The following is a 26,816-nucleotide window of genomic DNA, read 5'->3' as shown; positions in this document are numbered from 1 at the left end:
AAATTATTAAATTAATATAAAGTAAATTAGATTTGAGATTTAAAACACACTCTAAGAAAATAAGATTATGGCTATTGGGACAAAAAATAAATTGTTCCAGTTATTTAATAACAGAAAGGGAATACGTAGAGTCAAGACACACAACTGGTAGAACAGAAATTTGGGCCAATGCTGAAGTTTAAAAATTCCACATAAAAGAATTTTTAAAAAATCTTTTGAAAAACAGGAGAGATTTATCAAGAAAGTCAGGATTTATCAGGTCAAAATTTACGAGAAGGGGAAACCCCAGCCAGGTAAGCCCAGCACTAAAAGCAGCTTTTGTTCTGAGATTATTTGGAGAAACAACTTTTAAACTAAAGTACAGATCTGGTGGCTCAGGAGGTTGAGAGTCAAATATCAAAGCCCTTGTCCACTCAAGGAGAGGATGTTGTCAACATTTAACTGGGAACTCAAAAGACTACATGATAAAATGTAAGTGAACAGTTGTAAACAAAAATGAAACTTGAATAATTCATAAAATCTCAAGTTTTGAACTTTCAGCTAGACCAGTATTGATGGTACTTGGTGAGAGCAAATGAAAATACTATCTGGAGAAAACTATCTTTGTTCTAGAGTCCAAAATTCCAACAAATAAAATTTCAAATACAGTGACCAGTACAAAAGACTTGAGTTATTTAAACTGATGTAGGCTATAGAGTTATTTTGCTTACTAGGTTTTTAAAAAGAAAAATCAGGTCTGTCATAGCTACAGGAAAAAAAGAAAATGGAAAAAAAATGGAAAGTTTGGAAAATAAACAAAAAAGCCTTATAAATCTTTAGAGAAAATCTGTATCAATTAGGAATGAAAATGCATAGTCTAGTGAAAAGATGGGCACAATAAAGACAGAAATGGTAAGGACCTATTAGAAACAGAACATATTAAGAAGAGGTGGCAAGAATACACAGAAGTACTGTACAGAAAAAGATCTAAATGACCCGGATAACCATGATGGTGTGATCACTCACCCAGAGTCATACATCCAGGAGTGTGAGGTCAAGTGGGCCATTGGAAGCCTCATTACCAACAAAACTAATGGAGGTGATGGAATTCCAGCTGAGCTATTTCAAATCCTAAAAGATGATGCTGTTAAAGTGCTGCACTTAGTATGCCAGCAAATTTGGAAAACTCAGAAAGCCCACAGAACTAGGAAAGGTCAGTTTCATTCCAATCCCAAAGAAGGGCAATGCCAAAGAAGGCTCAAACTACTGCACAATTGCACTCATTTCACATGTTACAAGATAATGCTCAAAATCCTTCAAGCTAGGATTCAACAGTACGTGAGCCAAAAACTTCCAGATGTAGAAGATCGGTTAGAAAAGGCAGAGGAACCAGATCAAATTTCTAATATCCATTGGATCATAGAAAATGCAAGGGAAATTTAAAAAAAGGAAATAAAACCACCTACTTCTGCTTCATTAACTACGCTAAAGCCTTTGACTATGTGAATCACAACAAACTGCAAAATTCTTCAATAGACGGGAATACCAGATGACCTTACCTGCCTCCTGAGAAACCTGTATGCAGGTCAAGAAGCAACAGTTAGAAGGGGACATGGGCCAATGGGTTGGTTCATAACTGTGAAAGAGTACATCAAGGCTATATATTGTCACCCTGCATATTTAACTTATATGCAGAGTACATCATGTGAAATGCCAGGCTAGATGAAGCTTAAGCTGAAACCAAGACTGCCAGGAGAAATATCAATAACCTCAGATATGCAGATGAGACCACCCTAATAGCAGAAAGCAAAGAGGAGCTAAAGAGCTTCTTGATGAAGGTGAAAAAGGAGAGTGAAAAATCTGGCTTAAAACTCAACATTCAAATAACGAGGATCATGGCATCCAGTCCCATCCCACAATTTCATGGCAAACAGGAGAAATAATGGAAACAGTGACAGAATTTATTTTATTTGGCTCCAAAATCACTGCAGATAGTGACAGCAGTCACAAAATTAAAAGTTGCTTGCTCCTTGGAAGAAAAGCTATAACAAAACTGGACAGTGTATTAAAAAGCAAAGACATTACTTTGCTAACACAAGTTCATATAGTAAAAGCTATGGTTTTTCCAATAGTCATATACGGATGTGAGAGTTGGACCAAAGAGAAGGCTGAGCACCAAAGAATTGATGCTTTCGAACTGTCGTGCTGGAGAAGTCTCTTGAGAGTCCCTTTGACAGTAAGAAGATTCATCCAGTCAATCCTAAAAGAAATCATCCCTGAATATTCATTGGAAGGACTGATGCTGAGGCTGAAGCTCCAATATTTTGACCACTTGAAGCAAAGAGCTGACTCACTGGAAACGACATTGATGCTGGGAAAGACTGAGGGCAGGAGGAGAAGGGGGCAACAGAGGATGAGAGGGTTGGGTGGCACTGCCGACTCAATGGAAATGAGTTTGAGCAAACTCCAGGAGATAGCCAAGGACACAGAAGCCCGGCATGCGGCAGTCAATGGGGTTGCAAAAAGCCAGACATGACTTGGCAACTGAACAACAACAAATACTCTTCTCTGCCTGACAACTTTCCTTGCTGTGAAGTCTGCTCTGTCTGAACTTAACACAGCTACTTCCATTTTCTTTTGATTGTTCACATGGTATATCCTTCCCCAACCATTTACTTTTAATCTACATATGCCTTTAATACTTAAAGTGAGTTTCTTATCTATAACATGTGCTTGGATCACCATTCAAAGTGGCTATATATAGTTGGATTAATATTTATCCTATTTGTTACTGAGTTCCTTTCTTCTTCTGTTTTCATTTTTGTATTCTATAGTATTTCTGACCTCTGTAATTCTAATTGAGCATTTCTATATAATTCCATTTTCTCTCCTTTCTTATTATACCATTTAATCTTTTATTAAAATATTTTTAATCATTGTCACAGTTTGCAATATAAATTTCAAACTCATCCAAGTTCGCTTAAATTAACACTATACAGCTTCACAGGTACAATTAATTGCCATTTAATAAGAAAGTAATACTAATTTCTCCCTCTTATGCTCTGTATCATTGCTGTCATTAGTTAGATTTACATAAAAGTGTCATAAGTGAATACATATGTACATAAGTTAACATAATTAAATCAGTTTAGTTCACTCGCTCAGTCATGTCCAACTCTTTGTGACCTCATGGAGTATAGCATGCCAGGCTTCCGTGTCCATCACCAACTCCCAGAGCTTCCTCAAACTCATGTCCATTGAGTCAGTGATGCCATCCAGCCATCTCATCCTCTGTCATCCCTTTCTCCTCCCACCTTCAATCTTTCCCAGCATTGGGTCTTTTCCAATGAGTCAGCTCTTCACATCAGGTGATCAAGTGTTGATTCTTCAGCATCAATCCTTCCAATGAATATTTGGGACTGATTTCCTTTAGGATTGACTGGTTGGATCTCCTTGCAGTCCAAGGGATTCTCAAGAGTCTTCTCCAACACCACATTTCAAAAGCTTCAATTCTTTGGGGCTCAGCTTTCTTTATATTCCAACTCTCACATCCATACATGACTACTGGAAAAACCATAGCTTTGACTAGATAGACCTTAGTTGGCAAAATAATGTCATGCAGTCCATGGAATCGCAGAGTTGGACATGACTGAGTGATGACTGAACTGAATTAAACTGAGGACAAAGCCACAGTAGGGTAATATTAGACAACATTTGTAGCTACTCAGATCCAAGTGGTGTGGCTAGCTGACAGCTCCAGCTGTTAAGATTGTTCAGTGTTCACCCCTGCTTTCAAGTTGAGGTCATATTATTCTCTGGGCCAGCTTCAGGCAATTACTGAGTAAGGCAGTGTTACAAGAACCTGGCCATTACTGGTCATTATTAGACTTTCAGATAGAGACAGACTTTGCTTCAGATCTCCTGGTTGGTTGGCAGAAACTTCGACTCTCCTCTTCTTCTATTTTCCTTTAAAAGTGTTTTCTGTGTGCATGCTAAGTCTCCTCAGTCGTGTCCAACTCTTTGTGACACTGTGGAGTATAGCCCACCAGCTCCTCTGTCCATGGGATTCTCCAGGCAAGAATACTGGAGTGGGTTGCCATGTACTTCTCCAGGTGATCTTCCTGACCCAGGGAACAAATTTGTGTCTCTTATGTCTCCTGCATTGGCAGGTGGGCTCTTTTAACACTAGCACCATCTGGGAAGCCTTTAAACAGTATTACTTCCCATTGAAACTTTTGTACACTTAACTACCATGGTACTTCCTTTCTGGAAAAACCTGTGACACCACAAACTGTACTTGACTCCATAGACATGATAAGAAAATTTTTAAAATGCAGAAACTTCAGAATTATTTTTAAAAAGTAGCAAATGAATGCTATATTAATACATAATTTAAGTTGTAAAACTGTGAGGGTTGCCTGGGTCACCAGAGAGCTCACTAGGAAAATGAGAGAACTGAGTAGATGATTTACCTAGTAGCATAATACATGTGGAAAAGGCACAGGGAATAGAACTATGAAGTGCTCATAGTAGAGTATGTGTGCTATGTCGCTTCAGTTGTGTATGACTCTTTGCAATGCTGTGGACTGTAGCCTGCCAGTCTTCTCTTGGGATTCTCCAGGCAGGAATACTGGAGTGGGTTGCCATGTCTTTCTCCAGGGAATCTTCCCAACCCAGGGATCAAACCCTCATCTCATATGTCTCCTGCACTGGCAGGCATTCTTTACCACGAGGGACACCTAGGAAGCCCGTACTGCTCAGCAAATACTTTGTATATTGAGGTTAATAAAGGGGAATGAAGTGACTTAAACCTGAGATAGATAGAAATTAGGAAAAAATTATAAGGGAGATACCTATAAATTATGCCAGATGGTAACTCTCTTGGCATCATTTAACATCTCCTTGCAAATGTCAATTCTGTTGATCCCACGTGCATACCTAAGAACTGTAATATATAATACATTGACTTTCTCGTAAGGGTTATAACACAAATAGAAATACAAATGTAAGTAAAAAATCCTTTATTCTTAATATTATTCAATGAAGTGTCCATTTTTCTCTAATTGAAAAATGTTTTTAATAATCATATTTCCACCTCAGCTGTTCATATTCATATATCTTCATGTTATCCTGACCCTCTGGCAACAGTTAGAGAAGAGCTGGCACTGTAACCACAGAACTTCTTGGGTTAAAATACACAGTGTGGAAGTTACCTTTTGCTCTGTGTATAAAGATACTGTGTCCACATTTCCAAGGACCGCAAGGAGTATTCCTCTCTGAATTATATCATGGAAAGGCTAGAAAGACACCTGGTACCCTGTAGGACACGCAAGAGATATGGGTTCAATCCCTGGGTTGGCATGATCCCCTGGTGGAGATAATGGCAACCCACTCCCATATTTTTACCTGGAAAATCTCATGGACAGAGGAGGCTGTCAGGCTATAGTCTATGAGGTCACAAAGAATCAGACAGGAGTGAGCAGTGAACACACACCCTTCAGCTCAGTTCTCTTCGGTATTCAAAGTTCCTTGGTCCCCTCACCCCCCCCCCTTTTTTTTTTTGGCAACTGACTCAGAGGTGAATACTGATTTTAGGACAAGCAGAAAACTGGCTCAAATTTATGTCGTTAAGTTATTCTCATCCAGTTCATTTTTCATACTATAGGCACTTATACCACCATTTCTTAGGATAGGTTTTCTGGCACAATCATGGTTTTTGCAGTGATTCTGAAACCACAGTCCTACTGCACAAATTCAGAAAGCTGTCCTTTTGCTTCTTCTCTCCTTGACTTGAACTAAGCTAAATTTGCTGCAGGCCCCTTTCCTGATAAGCTCCTGGCCTATTACTTTAATTTTTCTTTCCATTATGCTCCAAAATCATAAATGTTCCCTTTTAATGATATCCTATGGCTCATTTACACTTACCTCTGATTATGTCACAGTTTGATAATTAATTTTAAAAATTTATAAACTTAAATGACTTTGTAAACCTTAAACCCTTTGGAAATGTCTAAACAAATAAGATAATATAGTTGTATTATGAAACATGAAAATTTGACTTACATTAGGCTTATCATTAATAAAAGATAACTTCTTTATAGTGACCATTTTTATTTTACACTTTATGACACATCTATTATCTTTTTCTTTGTTCATATTCTTTTATCATTGTTCTATTGGTATGGACTTGCCATATAGAATTTTACTCGATTTAATTTGGAAGGAATAATTTCAGTGGATTTTTCTTTATCATATTTTTTTCTGGCTTATCATTTGTGTATTAGTTTTATTTATTAGTGTCATTTTCTGTTCAGAAAATTTGAATTCTAAAGTGATCAAACCAGTGAGTATTTGGGGATTCTATTCTTTATACAATGCTAAAAAAATTCTTCCCAACTCTAGGATTATAAAAAGATGAATTATTTTATTTTAACATTATTGCTTTTGTATTTTTACTTTTAAATATCTATTCCATTTGGAGATTATTTAGTTTGGAGTTTTAGTAAGGATATAACTTTATATTTTTTTTTATGACATACTGGCATTTGCAGCAACGTGGATGGACCTAGGAAATATTACACTTAGAAAAGTAAGTCAGACAGAGAAATACAAATACTATATGATATCACTTATATATGGGATCTAAAAGCTAAAACAAATAAAAGCATATGCAAAACAGAAACAAAACCACAGTTATAGGAGACCAATTTGTGGTTATCAGAGGGGAGAGGGAAGGGAGGAGAGACAAATTAGGGATATAGGATTAACAGATACAAGCTATTATATATAAAATAGATAAGCAATAAATATATGCTATTTAGCACAGGAAATTATATCCATTACCTTTTAATAACCTATAATGAAGTACAACCTGCAAAAATACTCTGAATCATTATGCTGTATACCTGAAACTAGCTTAATTTAGAAATTAACTATACTTAATTTTCTTTTTTTTTTCATTTATTTTCATTAGTTGGAGGCTAATTACTTTACAATATTATAGTGGTTGTTGTCATACATTGACATGAATCAGCCATGGATTTACATGTGTTCCCCATCCCAATCCCCCCTCCCGCCTCCCACCTCCCTCCCTATCCCATCCCTCTGGGTCTTCCCAGTGCACCAGCCCTGAGCACTTGTCTCATGCATCCAACCAGGGCTGGTGATCTGTTTCACCCTCGACAGTATATTTGTTTCAATGCTATTCTCTCAGAGCATCCCACCCTCACCTTCTCCCACAGAGTCTAAAAGTCTGCTCTGTACATCTGTGCCTCTTTTTCTGTTTTGCATATAGGGTTATCGTTACCATCTTTTTAAATTCCATATATATGCGTTACTATACTATATTGGTCTTTATCTTTCTGGCTTACTTCACTCCGTATAATGGGCTCCAGTTTCATCCACCTCATTAGAACTGATTTAAATGAATTCTTTTTAATGGCTGAGTAATATTCCATGGTGTATATGTACCACAGCTTCCTTATCCATTCGTCTGCTGCTGAGCATCTAGGTTGCTTCCATGTCCTGGCTATTATAAACAGTGCTGTGATGAACATTTGGGTGCACGTGTCTCTTTCAGGTCTCGTTTCCTCAGTGTGTATGCCCAGCAGTGGGATTGCTGGGTCATATGGCAGTTCTATTTCCAGTTTTTTAAGAAATCTCCACACTGTTTTCCATAGTGGCTGTACTAATTTGCATTCCCACCAACAGTATAAGAGGGTTCCCTTTTCTCCACACCCTCTCCAGCATTTATTGCTTGTAGACTTTTGGATAGCAGCCATCCTGACTGGCGTATAATGGTACCTCATTGTGGTTTTGATTTGTATTTCTCTGATAATGAGTGATGTTGAGCATCTTTTCATGTGTTTGTTAGCCATCTGTATGTCTTCTTTGGAGAAATGTCTGTTGAATTCTTTGGCCCATTTTTTGATTGGGTCATTTATTTTTCTGGAATTGAGCTGCATGAGTTGGTTGTTTATTTTTGAGGTTAATATTTTGTCTGTTGTTTCGTTTGCTATTATTTTCTCCCATTCTGAACACTCTCTTTTCACCTTGCTTATAGTTTCCTTTGTTGTGCAAAAGCTTTTAAGTTTAATTAGGTTCCATTTGTTTATTTTTGCTTTTATTTCCAATATCCTGGGAGGTGGGTCATAGAGGATCCTGCTGCGATTTATGTCGGAGAGTGTTTTGCCTATGTTCTCCTCTAGGGGTTTTACAGTTTCTGGTCTTACATTTATATCTTTAATCCATTTTGAGTTTATTTTTGTGTATGGTGTTGGAAAGTTTTCTAGTTTGATTCTTTTACAAGTGGTTGACCCATTTTCCCAGCACCACTTGTTAAAGAGGTTCTCTTTTTCCCATTGTATATCCTTGCCTCCTTTGTCGAAGATAAGGTATCCATAGGTATGTGGATTTATCTCTGAGCTTTCTGTTCTGTTCCATTGATCTATATTTCTGTCTTTGTGCCAGTACCATACTGTCTTGATGACTGTGGCTTTGTAGTATAGTCTGAAGTCAGGCAGATTGATTCCTCCAGTTCCATTCTTCTTTCTCAAGATTGCTTTGGCTATTCGAGGTTTTTTGTATTTCCATACAAATTGTGAAATTATTTGTTCTAGTTCTGTGAAAAATACTGTTGGTAGCTTGATAGGGACTGCACTGAATCTATAGATAGCTTTGGGTAGTATAGTCATTTTCACAATATTGATTCTTCCAATCCATGAACACGGTATATTTCTCCATCTATTTGTGGGCCATAAATCTAGCCTTGGTAAATTCAAAAAAGTTGAAATCATTCCAGTCATCTTTTCTGACCACAATGCAGTAAGATTAGATCTCAGTTACAGGAAAAAAATTATTAAAAATTCAAACATATGGAGGCCAAGTAACACGCTTCTGAATAACCAACAAATCATAGAAGAAATCAAAAAAGAAATAAAAACATACATAGAAACGAATGAAAATGAAAACACAACAACCCAAAACCTATAGGACACGGTAAAAGCAGTGCTAAGGGGAAGATTCATAGCAATACAGGCTTACCTCAAGAAATAACAAAAAAGACAAATAAATAACCTAACTCTATACCTAAAGCAGCTAGAGAAGGAAGAAATGAAGAACCCCAGGGTTAGTAGAAGGAAAGAAATCTTAAAAATTAGGGCAGAAATAAATGCAAAAGAAACAAAAGACACCATGGCAAAAATCAACGAAGCTAAAAGCTGTTTTTTGAAAAGGTAAATAAAATTGACAAACCGTTAGCCAGACTCATCAAGAAACAAAGGGAGAAGAACCAAATCTATGAAACTAGAAATGAAAATGGAGAGATCACAACAGACAACACTGAAATACAAAGGATCATAAGAGACTACTACCAGCAGCTATATGCCAATAAAATGAACAACTTGGAGGAAATGGAAAAATTCTTAGAAAATTATAACTTTCCAAACATGAACCAGGAAGAAATAGAAGATCTTAACAGACCCATCACAAGCAAGGAAATCAAAACTGTAATCAGAAATCTTCCAGCAAACAAAAGCCCAGGACCAGACGGCTTCACAGCTGAATTCTACCAAAAATTTAGAGAAGAGCTAACACCTATCCTACTCAAACTCTTCCAGAAAATTGCAGAAGAAGGCAAACTTATAAACTCATTCTATGAGGCCACCATCACCCTAATTCCAAAACCAGACAAAGATGCCACAAAAAAAGAAAACTACAGGCCAATATCACTGATGAACATAGATGCAAAAATCCTTAACAAAATTCTAGCAAATAGAATCCAACAACTTATTAAAAAGATCATACATCATGACCAAGTGGGCTTTACCCCAGGAACGCAAGGATTCTTTAATATCCACAAATCAGTCAATGTAATACACCACATTAACAAATTGAAAGATAAAAACCATATGATTATCTCAATAGATGCAGAAAAAGCCTTTGACAAAATTCAACATCCATTTATGATTAAAACTCTCCAGAAAGCAGGCATAGAAGGAACATACCTCAACATAATAAAAGCTATATATGACAAACCCACAGCAAACATTATCCTCAGCGGTGAAAAATTGAAAGCATTTCCTCTAAAGTCAGGAACAAGACAAGGGTGCCCACTCTCACCACCATTATTCAACATAGTTTTGGAAGTGTTGGCCACAGCAATCAGAGCAGAAAAAGAAGTAAAAGGAATCCAGATAGGAAAAGAAGAAGGAAAATGCTCACTGTTTGCAGACAACATGATCCTCTACATAGAAAACCCTAAAGACTCTACCAGAAAATTACTAGAGCTAATCCATGAATACAGTAATGTTGCAAGATATAAAATTAACACACAGAAATCCCTTGCATTCCTATACACTAACAATGAGAAAATAGAAAGAAATTAAGGAAACAATACCATTCATCATTGCAACAAAAAGAATAAGATACTTAGGAGTATATCTACATAAAGAAATGAAAGAACTATGTATAGAAAATGATATACTTAAATTTTGGGGGAAAAAATAATTTTACAGGAAATGAAAAATCCCTTATATTTTTATGTATGGCAAATAAATTATTCCAACACTATTTGTTAATTATTATTCTACCAAATTTCATGCAAAGATGGGTACAATAAAAGAAAGAAATGGTATGGACCTAACAGCAGCAGAAGATATTAAGAAGAGGTGGCAAGAATACACAGAAGAACTATACAAAAAAGATCTTCATGGCCCAGAAAATCATGATGGTGTGATCATTCACCTAGAGCCAGATATCCTGGAATGCGAAGTCAAGTTGACCTTAGGAAGCATCACTATGAACAAAGCTAGTGGAGGTGATGGAATTCCAGTTAAGCTATTTAAAATCCCCAAAATTGATACTGTTAAATATGCCAGCAAATTTGGAAAACTCAACAGTGGCACACGACCTTAAAAGGTCAGTTTTCATTCCAATTCCAAAGAAAGGCAATGCCAAAGAATGTCCAAACTACACACAATTGTACTCATCTCATACGCTAGCAAAGTAATGCTCAAAATTCTCTAAACCAGGCTTCAACAGTACATGAACCATGAACTTCCAGACGTTGAAGCTGGGTTTAGAAAAGGCAGAGGAACCAGAGATCAAATTGCAAACATATGCTGGTTTGTCAAAAAAGCAAGAGAGTTCTGGAAAAACATCTACTTCTGCTTTATTGGCTATGTCAAATCCTTTGACTGAGTGGATCACAAAAAATTGTGGAAAATTCTTAGAGGTGGGAATACCAGACGACATTACCTACCTCCTGAGAAATCTGTATGCAGGTCAAGAAGCAACAGTTAGAACCAGACATGGAACTACAGACTGGTTCCAAATTAGGAAAGGAGTATGTCAAGGCTGTATATTGTCACCCTGCTTATTTAACTTATATGCAGAGTACATCATGGGAAATGCTGGTCTGGACAAAGCACAGGCTGGAATCAAGATTGCCAGGAGAAATATCGATAACCTCAGATATGAAGATGACACCTCCCTTATGACAGAAAGTGAAGAACTAAAGAGCCTCTTGATGAAAGTGAAAGAGGAGAGTGAAAAAGCTGGTTTAAAATTCAACATTCAGAAAACTAAGATTATGGCATCCAGTGCCATCACTTCATGGCAATAGATGGGAAACATCTCACCCTACCATGGAGACCCTAAACTCCAGGGCTGGCTTGCCTCAGGCCAAACAACTACCAGGGAGGGAGTGCACTCCACCCATCAGCAGATAAGTTTTACTGAACAAGGCCCTGCCCACCAGAGCAAGTCCCTCCCATCCAGAAGCTTACAAGAACCTTTTAACCTCATGTATCAGAGGGCAGACAGAAGCAAGAAGAAGCACAATCTCACAGCAGCTAAAACAAAAACCATATTACAGAAAGTTAATCATGATGAAAAAGTAGAAAGTTGTGTGTCAGATGAAGGAACAACATAAAACCCCTTAAAAACAACTAAATGAAGTGGAGATAGGCAACCTTTCAGAAAAAGAATTCAGAATAATGACAGGGAAGATGATCCAGGATCACGGTTAAAGAATGGAGGAAAATATTGAGAAGATGGAAGAAATTTTTACCAAGGACCTAGACGAAATAAACAACAAATAAACAGAGATGAAAAACATATGAGAAGGAAGCCAAAGCAGAATAACTGAGGCAGAAGAATGGATAATTGACCTAGAGGACAGAGCAGTGGAAATAATTGCCACAGAAAAGAATATAGAAAAAAGAATGAAAAGAAGACAGCCTGAGACCTCTGGGACAACATTAAACACTCCAACATTTGGGTCCCAGAAGGAAAAGAGAGCGAGAAAGGACCTGAGAAATTATTTGAAGAGATAATAGCTGAAAATTTACCTAACATGGGAAAGGAAATAGTCAACCAAGTCCAGGAAGCACAAAGAGTCCCAGGAAGGATAAGCCTAAGGAGGAACACACCAAGAAACATAGTAATCAAACTGATAAAAAATTAAAGACAGAGATAAAATATTAAAAGCAACAAGGGGAAAATGACAACATACAAGGGGACTCCCATCAGTTGATCAGGTGATTGCTCAACAGAAACTGTACAAGCCAGAAGGGAATGGCATGATATATTTATCGTGATAAAAGGGAAGAACCTACAACCAAAAAATACTCTACCAAGAAAGACTCTCCTTCAGATTTGATGGAGAAATAAAAAGCTTTCCAGTTAAACAAAAATTAAGAGAAGTCAGCACCACCAAATCAGCTTTACAACAAACGCTAAAGGAACTAAACAGATCTGGGCAGGAAACACATGAGCAGGAAAAGACCTGTAGAAAATAAACCAAGAACAATTGAGAAAACAGTAAAAGGATACATACACATATGGATAATTACCTGAAATGTACATGGATTAAATGCACCAAGCAAAAGCCATTGACTGACTGGGTAGATGAAAACACATGCATGTATGCACTTTCACTTACCACATTACTCTGCTTGACCCCCTTCCAAATTGTATGTAAATATTTTATATTGTTAATCATATTTCCATTATGGCTTGCAATTGTAATTATCTTTTATTTTTTCTTTGGCTATTGATTGTGAAAACTGATAAACATCTTTTACTAATGTGATGATGTAACTATTACTCACTGAATACCATTGTATCATGATGGGTCAACAGAAAAATAATAAAACTCTATATCACCAAAACTGGGATCTAACAGAAAAACCTGTAATCACTTTTTAAAATCCAGATGCATATCAGAATTATATTGAAATTTTTTGAAAAATACAAATGCTCAGGTTTTTCTTTTCTTTAGAAAAAAGGTTTGCTTTTTTTCTCTAGAGTTCCAGATATGTTTCTAATGAGCAGACATGTTTAAAAACAACTGGACTATATGATGATCTTTCACTTTTGTCTAGTTTGTTTCGCTTTTTCTATTTCATATTCAGTGCTCCCATTTCATTTAGTTTATGTTCTAAAATTTCTCCATCTCATTTTTTTATGTTGATTTTTAAGTCTTTATCAAGTGTAGTAGAACTTTCATATACACATATATATGTATAATATATATTTTAGAAAACTTATGAATTTTTGCCTGATTAAAATATTATGACATTTTCATTCTACTTATTTGACTTAGTTTGACTAGAATGCTAGATTTCTAATTAAAAAATAGATATGCAACAAGCAACAAAGATTTACTGTATAGCATAGGGAACTATAGTCAATATCTTGTAATATCTTATGATGGAAAATAATTTCAAAAACAATATATGTGTATTTGTGTAACTGAATCAGCTTGCAGTGCACCTGAAACATTGTAGGTCAACTATACTTCAATAAATCAATATATTTAAATAAATAGATACTTCACTGAAAAAAGAAAAAAAAGAAAGTTAGTCCCTATGTGTTAAGTCAGTAAGCTATGGCTTCACTTGTAAGTTATCATTTTCCCAAAAGAAGGGTGAATTAAACTAAAACTGTAATTAAGTCCTGGTAGCCCTAGTGTCTACCTTTAAGAGACTCTTCTGATAAATATCTCATATTTCTATCTTACCCTAAAAGCCACTGTTTCCCACAACTGTAACTCCTCTGATCAGACCTTTAGATGTCAGTCGGGCAACTGACGGAACTCGCTTTGAATCTGCATACATCTTTCAATTACATATTACATCACCAGTCCCTGCCCAGTAAGTTTCTCCTATTCCCACTCCCGCCCCCGCCCCACCCCCGCACAAAGGTTCCAGATAGTAATTGCTTGACAGCAATTTTTAAAGTCTTAGAATTTGACACAGTGCTAAGGGCATTCTAAGTATTCAAAAAATACCCATTTGAAATGAGCTGTTTTGCTGATGGGGCCTGAAAATGACTATTAGGCAATAACAAAGAGCAACCCTTAGAGAAGATGTAAGGGAGTTATTACAAAGCTTTTTTCTTAAGACCTACATAAGTTAGTAAAACATCCCAGAAGCTCATGATAACAAAGGTCAGTTCCTAGTGTAAGGAAAGTCTCTTCACAAAACAATGAAATTCAAAAAATCAAATATCTATCCATAAGACTTTCAAACAAGCCACTTAATAAAATAAAGTGACCCATTCCATATTTTCTAAATCTGATATAAGATCAACCTTCTCAATACTTTTTAATATAATTTACTGTTAAACTAAATAAAGAAAAGGTCAAAAGTACTTTCAGCATTTTTTGGCTTATAATATTATAGAGTTGTGTCAATGTAGGTTCATTGATTGTAACAAATATACCACTGAGGTATGGGATGTGGATAATGGATACTGTACATATGTGGGGACAGGCAGTACATAGAGACTCTCCTTACTTTTTGCTAATTTTGCTATGGACCTAAAAATGCTCTAAAGAGAATGTTTAACTAAAAAAAGAGAATTGTTAATGTGGAATATAACACAAAATTTTTCAGGTTCCTGAAAGCAGTATTTCTATATTTATATTATAAAAAAATGGAGACAAAATGTTTTTATCCACAATGCAAAAACTTTGTACTTATTACGTAAATAAAACATGATTTCAATTAGAAAAAAGAATATACAAAATTGTCAGAAAGAAAGGAATAATAACATTCTGCCTCTTAAATATTCACAATTAACATATTGATGGTTGGGATTTTCATGTACTTTTAATGCATACGTGATATAATTAAAAAGTCAGTTTATATTTTTGAACCCTATTAAAAATTACATTAAACAACCTCAGGGGTGTGTGTGTGTGTATGTGTATGTATGTGTTGTATTTAACAGTAATCAATGGAAACGGTTCACAGGAGGATTAAATTTGAGTATAATTTGCTCTATTTTACTTTACAGAAATAATATTCAACATGAAATGCAATACTTTCATCTGTATTAGTTATGATAAAAATAAATCTTTGGAAGCAAAGGAAAATCAATAAAAGTATCTTAGAATTCAAACAAATTAACAGTTCTAAAGCAAATCTTACTTTAGTATGGATGACTCCTATATTATATGATGTTTCCAGGAACTATATAATGCCATAAAGGAGAACAAGATGTGAACATTCACTGTTAGAAGTAGTTCAAAGTAAGAAATTTGTTCCAGAGAAACTAATTGGATTGCCCTATTGATCTTTTTCCTCATTTTGCTGATAACTAGGGAGAACACATGCACCCTCTCCAGAAGATGAGTCAAGATAAAGTGTTTGAAATTCCAATATTCATGCCTCAAGGCAGCAGACTGTTGATGAAGTCCTAAGAAAAACTTAGAATATGATTCTAGGAGTTGGGCTGCCAAAGAAGATAGAGATCCACAACACATAGAATGTTCTTCCTTTCCAGGAGGTTTTAACAGTAAAGGTTCCAGGCCACCACGTTTTCTTACCTCTTAGGTGATTCCTTTCCTACTGAACAACATATTACTAAACCAGCTTGAGGAAGCTTCAGATGTGAGGTTTTGAGGGCAACAGGAAAGGAGGCAACCAAGTTGCTCGAAGGGTGCAACAAAACCTTGTGCAAATCAAGACTCGGAAAGGAGCAGTGACCACTACAAGGGACTAAGCCAGACCTGCTTTTGAGTATTTGAGTGTCTCTAGTGGAGGCACGGGTCAGCAGTGGCCAACCACGGGGGTTCTCAAGGTAGCAGCAGTCCTGGAAGGCGCAGGGTATGGCATAAGTCCTCTTAGAGAAGGTCGCCATTAGCCCCAACATAGAGTCGCCGAGCAGGTGACCCACAAACTGGAGAAAAAATATACCAAAGGAGTTCTCGCACTGCTATGAAAGTTGTAGGCCCACAACAGATTTCTGAACCTGGGGATCCAGCAAAGAAACTGAGAACATCCGGGGAATTATACTTGTAGGCAAGTGAGATTTTGATTAAAAAACTTCCAAAGGACTGAGGAAACAGACTCTTGGAAGGCACAAACAGAATACTGTGCACACTAGGCCCTAGGAGAAAGGAGCAGTGACCCCACAAGAGATTGAGTCAGGCTTGCCTGTATAAGTCCTTTTGAAGGAGGTCGCTCAGGCCAAACTACAGGGAGTGAACACAAACCCACCCATTAGCAAAAAATTAAAGATTTACTGAGCATGGCCTTGCCCACCAAAGTAAGACCCAGTTCTCCACACAGTCCATCCCGTCCATCAGGAAGCTTCCACAGGCCTCTTTCCTTATCAATCAGAAAAGAGATAGAATGAAAACTAAATCACAGAAAACTAATCAAACGGATCACATGGATCACAATCTTGTCTAACTCAATGAAACAAAGACCCATGCCATGTAGGGTCACCCAAGATGGACGGGTCATGGTAGAGAGTTCTGACAAAATTTGGTCCACTGGAGAAGGGAATGGCAAACCACTTCAGTATTCTTGACTTGGGAAAGCCATAAACAGTATGAAAAGGCAAAAATAAATGACACTGAAAGATGAACTCCCCAGGTCAGTAGGTGCCTAAGATGCTACTGGAGAAGAGTGGAGAAATAGCTCCAGAAAGAATGAAGAGACAGAGCCAAAGAAAAAACATTGCCCAGTTGTGAATGTGACTTGTGATGGAAGTAAAGCCCAATGCTGTAAGAACAATATTGCACAGGAACCTATGAATCAAGGTAAATTGGAAGTGGTCAAACAGGAGATGGCAAGAGTGAACATTGACATTTCAGCAATTAGTGAACTAAAATGGACTGGAATGGGTGAATTTAATTCAGATGACCATTATATCTACTACTGTGGGCAAGAATCCCTTAGAAGAAATGGACTAGCCCTATTCATAAGTCAACAAAAGAGTCCAAAATGCAGTACCTGGGTGCAATCTCAAAAATGACAGAATGATCTTGGTTCATTTCCAAGGCAAACCATTCAACATCACAGTAATCCAAGTACATGCCCCAACCAATAATGCCAAAGAACCTGAAGTTGAAAGGTTCTGTGATGACCTACAAGACCTTAGAAGTAACACCCCCAAAAAGATATCCTTTTCATCACAGGAGACTGGGATGAAAAAGTAGGAAGTCAAGATATACCTGTAGTAATAGGCCTTAAGTTTGCAGAGTTCAAAAGAATAGCAAGAACAGATGAGAAAGTCTTAAGTGAACAATGCAAGGAAATAGAGAAAACAATAGAAAGGGAAGATCTCTTCCCTTTCTAGAGATTTCTTCAGGAAAATTAGTGATACCAAGGGAACATTTCATGCAAAGATGGGCACAATAAAGGACAGAAATGGTATGCACCTAACAGAAACAGAAGATGTTGAGAAGAGGTGGAAAGAATACACAGAAGAACTATAGAAAAAAGATCTTCATGACCCAGATAACCACGATGGTGTGATCACTCATCTAGAGCCAAGCATTCTAGAGTGTGAAGTCAAATGGGCCTTAGAAGCATCACTATGAACAAAGCTAGTGAAGGTGATGAAATTCCAGTTGTGCTATTTCAAATTCTAAAGATGATCCTGTTAAAGTGCTGCAGTCAATAGGCCAAAAAAATTTGGAAAACTCAGCCACAGGACCAGAAGAGATCAGCTTTCATTCCAATCTTAAAGAATGGCAATGCTAAAGGATGTTCAAACTACCACATGATTACACTCATTTCACATGCTACAAGGTAATGCTCAAAAATCTTTCAAACTAGAATTCAACAGTATGTGTATTGAGAACTTCCCAATGTAGAAGCTGGATTTAGAAAAGGTAGAGGAACCAAAGATCAAATTGCCAACATCTGTTGGATCATAGAAAAAGCAAGAGAATTCCAGAAAATAATCTACTACTGCTCATTGACTATGCTAAAGCCTTTGACTGTGGGGATCACAACAAACTGGAAATTTCTTCAAAGGATGGGAAGAGCAGACTGCCTTACCCATCTCCTGAAAAAAAAAAAAACCTGTATGCAGGTTAAGAAGCAACAGCTAGACTTGAACATGTAAAAACAGACTGGTTCAAAATTGGGAAAGGAATACATCAAGGCTGTATATTTTCACCATGCTTATTTAACTTATATGCAGAGTACATCATGCAAAATGCTGGGCTGAATGAAGCACAAGCTGGAATCAAGATTGCCGGGAGAAATGTCAATAACCTCAGATATGCAGATGACACTATCTTATGGCACAATGCAAAAAGGAACTAAAGAGCCTCATGATGAAGGTGAAAGAGGAAAGTGAAAAAGCTGACTTAAAACTCAACATTCAAAAAACTAAGGAAAGGCATCTGGTCCCATCTTCTGGTCCCATCTGCTCCCATCCTACTTCATGGCAAATAGATGGGGAAACAATGGATATGGTGACTTAATTTTCTTGGGCTCAAAAATCACTGTGGATGGGGACTGTAGCCATAAAATTAAAAGATGCTTGCTCCTTGGAAGAAAAGCTATGAAAACCTAGATTGCATATTAAAAAGCAGTGATGTTACTTTGCCAACAAAGATCTGAATAGTCAAAGCTATGGCTTTCCAGTAATCATGTATGGATGTGAGAAGTGGATCATAAAGAAGCCTGAGCTCTGAAGAACTGACACTTTCAAATGTATTACAGAAGACTCTTGAGAGTCCTTTGGACTGCAAGGAGCTCAAACCAGTCGATCCTAAAGGAAATCAACCCTGAATATTCATTGGAAGGACTGATACTGAAGCTAAAGCTCCAATACTTTGGCCACCTGATGGGGAGAGCTGACTCACTGGAAAAACCCTGATGCTGGGAAAGACTGAAGGCAGGAGAGGAAGGGGATGACAGAGGATGTGACGGTTGGATGCCATCACCAACTCAACGGACATGAGTTTAAGCAAGCTCCAGGAGGTGGTGAAGGACCGGGAAGCCTGTTGTGCTGCAGTCCATACAGTCACAAAGAGTCAGACACAACTGAGCAACTGAACAACAACAAAGCTAGTCTGAAAGAAATACATGACAAATTGCTTTCCCTGACTCCAAATCTTTATCCTTTAGGTTAGAATGAGTGTGACTTTCTCTTATACTATATCCCTTCTAAAATTCATGTTTGCAATATAGAAAATAACTATTCAAGATAAAAAAGCATAGGTAACAAAGAATATCTCATAGTGTAGCCCAGGTTACTAAAATATTGCAATTGAATTTTAGATCAAAGCCTCAGTTAGGAACTGCTTTGTTTGTTATTACTTTCTATAGATATACTCTCCTTGGTAACTTTTGAGTAAAAGGAATGATTGTACCAAAGCAGATTTCAAATAGTTTTGGGTGCCCCAGCAAAATTCATCATAATAATATCTAGATTTTCCAAAAAATCCTCCATAATAATACATAAATGTCCCTAAAGCTCAATCTAATTACCACCAAATTCTATATTTATGTTAGTCTATTCAGTAACAGGAGAAAAACTACCCTCTGATGAAAATCTGTAAGCCAGGGACAAATAATGTCCATGGCAATTGTTTTAGATTCTCAATTTCTTCTATGTAAATACATTTTTTTTTCATATTCTTTTATCATAACTTCTGATTTTTGTTTTTTTTTTATTAGTTGGAGGCTAATTACTTTACAATATTGTAGTTGTTTTTGTCATACATTGACAAGAATCAGCCATGGTTTTACAAGTATTCCCCATCCTGATCCCCCCTACCACCTCTCTCTCTGCCCATCCCTTTGGGTTCTGCATCTCATTTACAGTTTATTCTTGCACCATGAACTCTGGATGTTTATAGGGACTTCTGGCTTTAAAACACAGCATTTCCTAAATGAATGTGACTTGAACTCACTACTGTGGCTCTTTCCATTTTAGGTTACCATAAATATCAGAAATTTTAAGCCCTTAGGAGACTAAGCACATTTCATCTCAAAACAGGAGCAGATTCAGAAAATGATTACTTTATCTAATTACTGAAACCTGAATTCCATTCTCGATTAACCCTTTCCATTACTTTACTCACAGTATATTTTTCTAATGAGCTTCCATTATTAAATGCTGATATTTTCTCAAGCCTTCCCCTTTCCCTACTCCCTAACTTCTTTAGTGTTTTCTGGATGCGAGGTTCTCTTAGGCACTCCAGGGTATTAATTATTCTCATTATAGTTTCCAACAAACCAAGTCAATAACGACTAGACAAGTGAGTAGTAAAAATAATAAAAGAATAATATATCAACAGAGTGAGCTGAAGAAAAGACTAAAAATGAACCTAACAGCAGATGGAATGGCAATTTTATATAAAAGGCATAGATTCGAAGATGAATCTTACCGAGAAAAATTACTTCAGTTACTTTAAGAAAGTGAGCTTTGGGCTTCCCGGGTGGCTCCGTGGTAAAGAATCTGCCTGCCAATGCAGGAGACACAGGTTTGATTCCTGATCCAGGAAGATTCCACATGACACAGCTACAGAAGCCCACACACTCCAGAGCCCACACTCTCCAACAAGAGACGCTATCACAATGAGAAGCCCACACACTGCTAGGAAGAGTAGCCTGGCTTACCACAATCAGAAAAAAGCCTGAACAGTCATGAAGGACCAGCACAGCAGAAAAACACATTTAAAAAAGAAAGTGAGCTTTGAGACAACTTCAATAATAATCTATGAATAATGGTCCGTGAATGGTAGCTAGAAGCAGTGAAAAAAGAGTAAGACTATAAAGAATAGTTTTTAATAAATGACATTAGCAGTGATGTGGTTAATAGAATCACTAACATCAAGGAGCTTTAGAAAACTCCATACAATTAATATATTTTAGCAAAAGATTTGTAATATTCAAAATACTTCTAAAGATCCAAAATTGGATATTTTACGTATCTTCATAGGTATTAAATAACATAACCTTTATAATATATACTATTCCTATTTATGTATCTGTAACAGTTGTTTGCTATAACACAACATATTATATATGAATGTATGTATATATGGATCTGCATTTACATATGGTTGTTAGCTATTGGCATAACTAAATTGATTATCAGTATACAACATATCCATATCCAACTTGGATATCAGTATACATCAGTGAAGGTCTTCTCTATATAAAGCATATAAAAAGCATGTCACATGCTGAAATTAGCAAGTTTATATTTTACAGAGAGCCAAAAGATGTTTCACATAATCTTTACAGTCCATAATATCATCTGGAGTAAATTAATACAGTTGGCACTGAGTGTTAGTGAGGAAAATGTTTTGAGTAGGATAATCTGCTTTTTAAAATCTATCCTTTTATTCAATGGAAAAACTTTGGCAGGATTTAAGGGACTGAGGACGTTACTATATCTACTGTGTCTAGAACACATGTCCTCAATTACACTGAGATCATACTAATTGCAGTCTGAGCATTTTGTATTTTCTTATAATTATGTTAATATAATAGAAACATTTGTAACTTAGGCTACTCAGGTACAATTGCAAATATGAAGGAGTTTACATACAAAACAGTGTTTTACAATTCACAAAAAGTTCATTTCAGTTAATTATACTATAATGCCAAGTTTTCATTTTTACAATTACCTAGTGTTCAAAGCAAAACTCTAAAAAATAAAAAAAGGCACAAATTTTGAGGTCAGAAGATCTCCAAGTTAAGTCCCAGCAATGTCACTTATCTGTCTGGCTTTTAGCAAGTCAATTGACCCCTCTGAGCTTTAGTTTCCCTATTTATTAAAAAAGGAGGTAAAAGTACCTATATAACAGTATTGTGAAGAATAAACTACCTACCACATGCAAAATACCTAGCACAGTGCCTGGTACATAGTAGGCACTCAATAAATATAAATTTCTTTCTATTTTTATTGTGTCCTTAAAGCAATATATAATTTAACATACATCACTCAGTGAATATTTTGTTATATATACAATTATCAGTCTTTAATAAACCAAATATTTCTTTATGTTTTCAGCTACTGAGAAAAGATTTTATATCACTATTAACAATTACTTGCAATAATTAATAAGAGAAAACATATATACAAAGCACAAATTAGTTTTGGAGTGATTAATATACCACAAAAATTATATTTATACTATATGACTTTTATCATATCACAAAAATATCAAGAATATTAACAAGATAGAAGATATTAACAGAGATTAAAGAAATTATTAATACAATATAAACTATAATTATTTCAAAGAAACATAATAAAAAATAAAGAAATAAAAATAGCAATAAAAAAGAAACATAATAAAATAATTGTACTTACATGTTTCCAACGTGCAAACTTTTCTGTTATATTAGTTCCAGGCTGAAAAAAGAGTTCCTTAAAGAGTTTATCATCAAATCCTTTGTGCTTGTAAATCCATCTTTTTTCACATTCACTAATGGGTTTTTCATGTTTTTTATACAAGAACAAGTGGCTGAATATAAGGGAGGAAGGGGGAACTGCTGTTTAGTCTTTTTGCCAAAAAATGTGTGAGAAAACTACTTATGAGTTCACTTACATTTTAGAAAACATAGTGGTAAATTTAATATACTTGTTTTCATATTAGTACTATATAAAACTATTTAGGCATTCTAGGACTTTCTCATCAACATTCATCAAGGTATGAATGAGTGCTGAGAAATCTCTGGTGATATGAATGCCCAAACAATTCTCAAACCTGGCTATGCATTTTATAACATAATGTTAGAGAGAACATGACTAAATTATTTATAGGGATATAAGATAACCAATGTGAGCTCTTCTTACTTTCCTTCTCCATTTAAGAAATAACTTATTTCCGAAAAAAAAAAGAAATAACTTATTTCCACCTAGGAATACTACTCTACAGCAACACTGTTAACAAGAATGTAATGTATGCCATAAAATAACTTAAAAGTTTCTATTAGCTACACTAAAAAACAGTGAAAAGAAATAGATGAGATTATTTTTAATACAGTTGACACATGAACACCACAAGTATGAACTACATGAGTCAATTATTCATGAATTATTTTGCAATAAAAAAGTACCATACTATCTTGGTTGGTTGAATCTACCACACTGCAAAAACCACAGGCATACAGGACCAAGGGTAAAAGAATAGAGCATCTGCAGATTCTGGTACTTGCAGCAGGTCCTGAAACCAACCTCTTGCAGATAAAAAGATGACTATATTATGTTTTATTTAACTTAATGTATTCAAAATATTACTAGATAAATGACATCAACAAATTAATATTGTAATAATAAAATACTAAACATTAGCTCTATAAGATCAAAAACAAGGGATAACATCTCTCGCCCAACCTATTCAACATAGTCAACATGGTACCCAAAGCCCTGCTCAGTCCAATGAGGCAATAAGAAGAAAATCATATCCAATCTAATCTTTGAGAACAGATGCAAAAATTCTAATCATGAGTAAAAAGAATCCAACAATGTAAGCAAAGAATAATGAGAACACTATGATTAAGTATTACAAAGCTTATTACATAAATAATAGAGAGAAAATGTAAAAAAATATAAATGGAGGCAGAAAGGCACTAGATAAAATTCAGTAACCAATTATTATTCAAAAATTTTTGAGAGGATATCAAAGTAAGCTACTTCAATATCATATAGACAGATCACCAAAAACCAGTAATATTCATTATATGTGATAAAAGTGCAAAATCATTTGAACGAAAATGATGAAACAGGTAGGAAGCTTACTGCTACCATTACTATTAAACAGCAAAAGAAAAAATTAAGCAAGGAAAGCAATTTTTCCATTTCTGAAATTTTTAAAGTGGCCTCTATCAATGTATTCCTTCACTTATATATTTTCACTGATGATCTAAAAATTAGGGTGAAATAATTAAAAGAATAAAGCTTACAATGATTCAACTAAGACAGAAGTCTACTTTGCTTGCATGCAGTCTACACTGGTTGAGCAGTGCTGCTCCATAAAATAATTCCGTCTTTCCTCACCATACCTAAGTGTTAGTTGCTCAGTCATGTCCGACTCTGCGATCCCATGGACTCTAGTCCGCCAGGCTCCTCTGTCCATGGTATTCTCCAGGCAAGAATGCTAGAGTGGATAGACAATTCCCTTCTCCAAGAGATCTTCCCAACCCAGGGGTCAAACCCAGGTCTCCTGCATTGCAGGCAGATTCATCACTGAACCACCAGGAAAGCCATGTGCAAAGACACTGTCATTGACCCACATGACTAATGTGTTTCAGTCCATGGGAAGTGGGAGGCATAAAAACAAAGGGGATCCAATTACCATTTAAGTATTTGAAGCAACAACTGCAGCCATTAATTCTTTTCACTTACAAATATAACAAAAATATAGTCAGATGAACACACTTAGCTGTAAGTAAAATTGGTTAATAAATATCTAGTAGTTACTTAACTACTAAAAGAAAAAGAAAACAATGGATTTTCAAGAAAAAATTAGTATCTTGAAAATAACCAGTAAGTGCTCTCTAAACAGAAGTCTGTAATACCACAAAGCTGACATTCTCTGATAAGTAGAATTAGATAATAGAGAAATAGAACACAAAATAAATAACAAGTGAATTGCTTTTCACATAGGCTGAACTTAGTATTGCTAAGAGGACATAAGATACAGTAAGAATATTAGAAAAACATTTGAGTAAGATCAGTAATAGGTTCATAGAAAAACTGAGAGGAAGGTAGAGAGAATTCTTATATATCCTTGCTCCCACACATGCATAGCCTCCTCATGATTAACAAACATACCCAACTAGAATGGTACATTACAATTGATGAATATACATTGATACATTACTACCACTCAAAGACCATAGTTTATATCAGTGTTGAATGTCAGTGGTGTACATTGTGTGGATTTGCACAGATGTACAATGACAAGTAATCATCATTATATATGATATTGAGTATTTCACTGCCCTAAAAATCCTCTGTTCTCTCCCTGTGGCAATCACTGATTTTTGTATTATCATAAGAGTCTTGCATTTTCCAAAATGTCAGGTAGTTTGAATCACAAAGTATGTAGCCTTTTCAATTCTTTCAGTTGGTAATATACATTTAAATTTCCTCCATCCCATTCATGGTTTCATAGCTCATTTTTTGTCACTAACATGATTCTATCATCTGGATCCATCATATTATTTATTCACTCATTCACCTACTAAAGGATGTTTTGGTTGCTTCCAAAGTTTTGCCATTACAAATAAAATTGCTATAAACAATCATGGATAGGTTTTTGTGTAGGCATACATTTACAACTGCTTTGGGTAATACCAAGAAGCATATGGCAAGGATCATAAGGCAAGAGTATGCTATTTTTTTATTTCATTGATTTCTGCTCTAATTATTATGTTTCTGTGTACCTTAATTTGTTCTCCTTTACTAATTGCCTAAAGTTGAAGCTTACATGACTGTTTTTAGACATTTATTCCTTTCTAATACATGCATTTAGTCCTATATATGTTCCTCTAAGCATTACTTAACCTGCATCCCACAAATTTTGATCAGTCTTGATTTAATTTTCATTTAGCCCAAAGTATTTTAAAATTTCTCTTGAGAGTTCTTCTTTAACCCATGTTTTATTTGGAAGTGCTAGAAGTTTTTAGTCTCCAAGCAAATTGGAATTTTCCAGCTAAATTTCTGTTTCTGATGTCTTGCTTCATTCCACTGTCTCTGAGAGCACACACTGTGTTTTCCATCTTCTTAAAGTTGTGTTTCATGGCCCAGAATGTGGTCTATTTGGGTGAATGTTCCATGTAAGCTTGAGATGAATCTGTATTCTGTTGCTGTTTTGCATGTGTCCTTTTTATTCTGTTGATTGATGATGTAGAGGTCAACTATGTTCTATCTGATTTTCTGCCTGCTAGATCTACTTCTAATAACCAGAGTTGATTTTCCCACTAAAATAATTGATTCATTTGTTTCTCATTTGTAAGTGGTCTGTTCATATTTTCTATTTATTTCTAATTCAGTCTTGGGAGGTTGTACCAAGAATTTGTACATTTCTTCTTGGTTGTCCATTTTGTTGGCATATAGTTGCTTGTAGTATTTAATATACAGCCTTGATGTACTGCTTTCCCAATTTGGAACCAGTCTGTTGTTCCATGCCCAGTTCCAACTGTTGCTTCTTGACCTGCATACACATTTCTCAGGATGTGTAAGGTGGTCTGGTATTCCCATCTACTGAAGAATTTTCCACAGTTTTCTGTGATCCACACAGTCAAAGGCTTTAGCATAGTCAATAAAGTAGAAGTATGCTTTTTCCCTGGAATTCTCTTGCTTTTTCTCTGATCCAACAGATGTTGGCAATTTGTTCTCTGGCTTCTCTGCCTTTTCTAAATCCAGCTTGAACATCTGGAGGTTCTCGGTTCATGTACTGTTGAAACCTAGCTTGGAGAATTTTGAGCAGTACTTTGCTAGTCTGGGAGAAGACAGCAATGGTGCAGTAGTTTTAACATTCTTTGGCATTGCCTTTCTTTTGGATTGGAATGAAAAATGACTGTTTCCAGTCCTGTGGCCACTACTGAGTTTTCCAA

General features: G+C 35.9%; 1 protein-coding gene across 4 annotated transcripts in view; it reads right to left on the bottom strand.

The window, feature by feature from the left end:
- Nucleotides 1-26,816, bottom strand: part of LRRIQ3 (leucine rich repeats and IQ motif containing 3) — a 196,135-nt gene that overhangs the window by 99,636 nt on the left and 69,683 nt on the right. For all 4 annotated transcript variants that reach the window (XM_020877711.2, XM_020877712.2, XM_070467927.1 and 1 more), the window contains exon 5: nt 22,564-22,717. In XM_020877711.2, coding sequence (XP_020733370.1) covers nt 22,564-22,717 — 154 coding nt within the window. The remainder of the gene's footprint in view (nt 1-22,563; nt 22,718-26,816) is intronic.

This window comes from Odocoileus virginianus, chromosome 5, assembly GCF_023699985.2.
Source record: "Odocoileus virginianus isolate 20LAN1187 ecotype Illinois chromosome 5, Ovbor_1.2, whole genome shotgun sequence".
NCBI lineage: Eukaryota > Metazoa > Chordata > Mammalia > Artiodactyla > Cervidae > Odocoileus > Odocoileus virginianus.
Note: the sequence above shows the minus strand (reverse complement) of the source record. Positions and strands in the feature narration are given on the sequence as shown.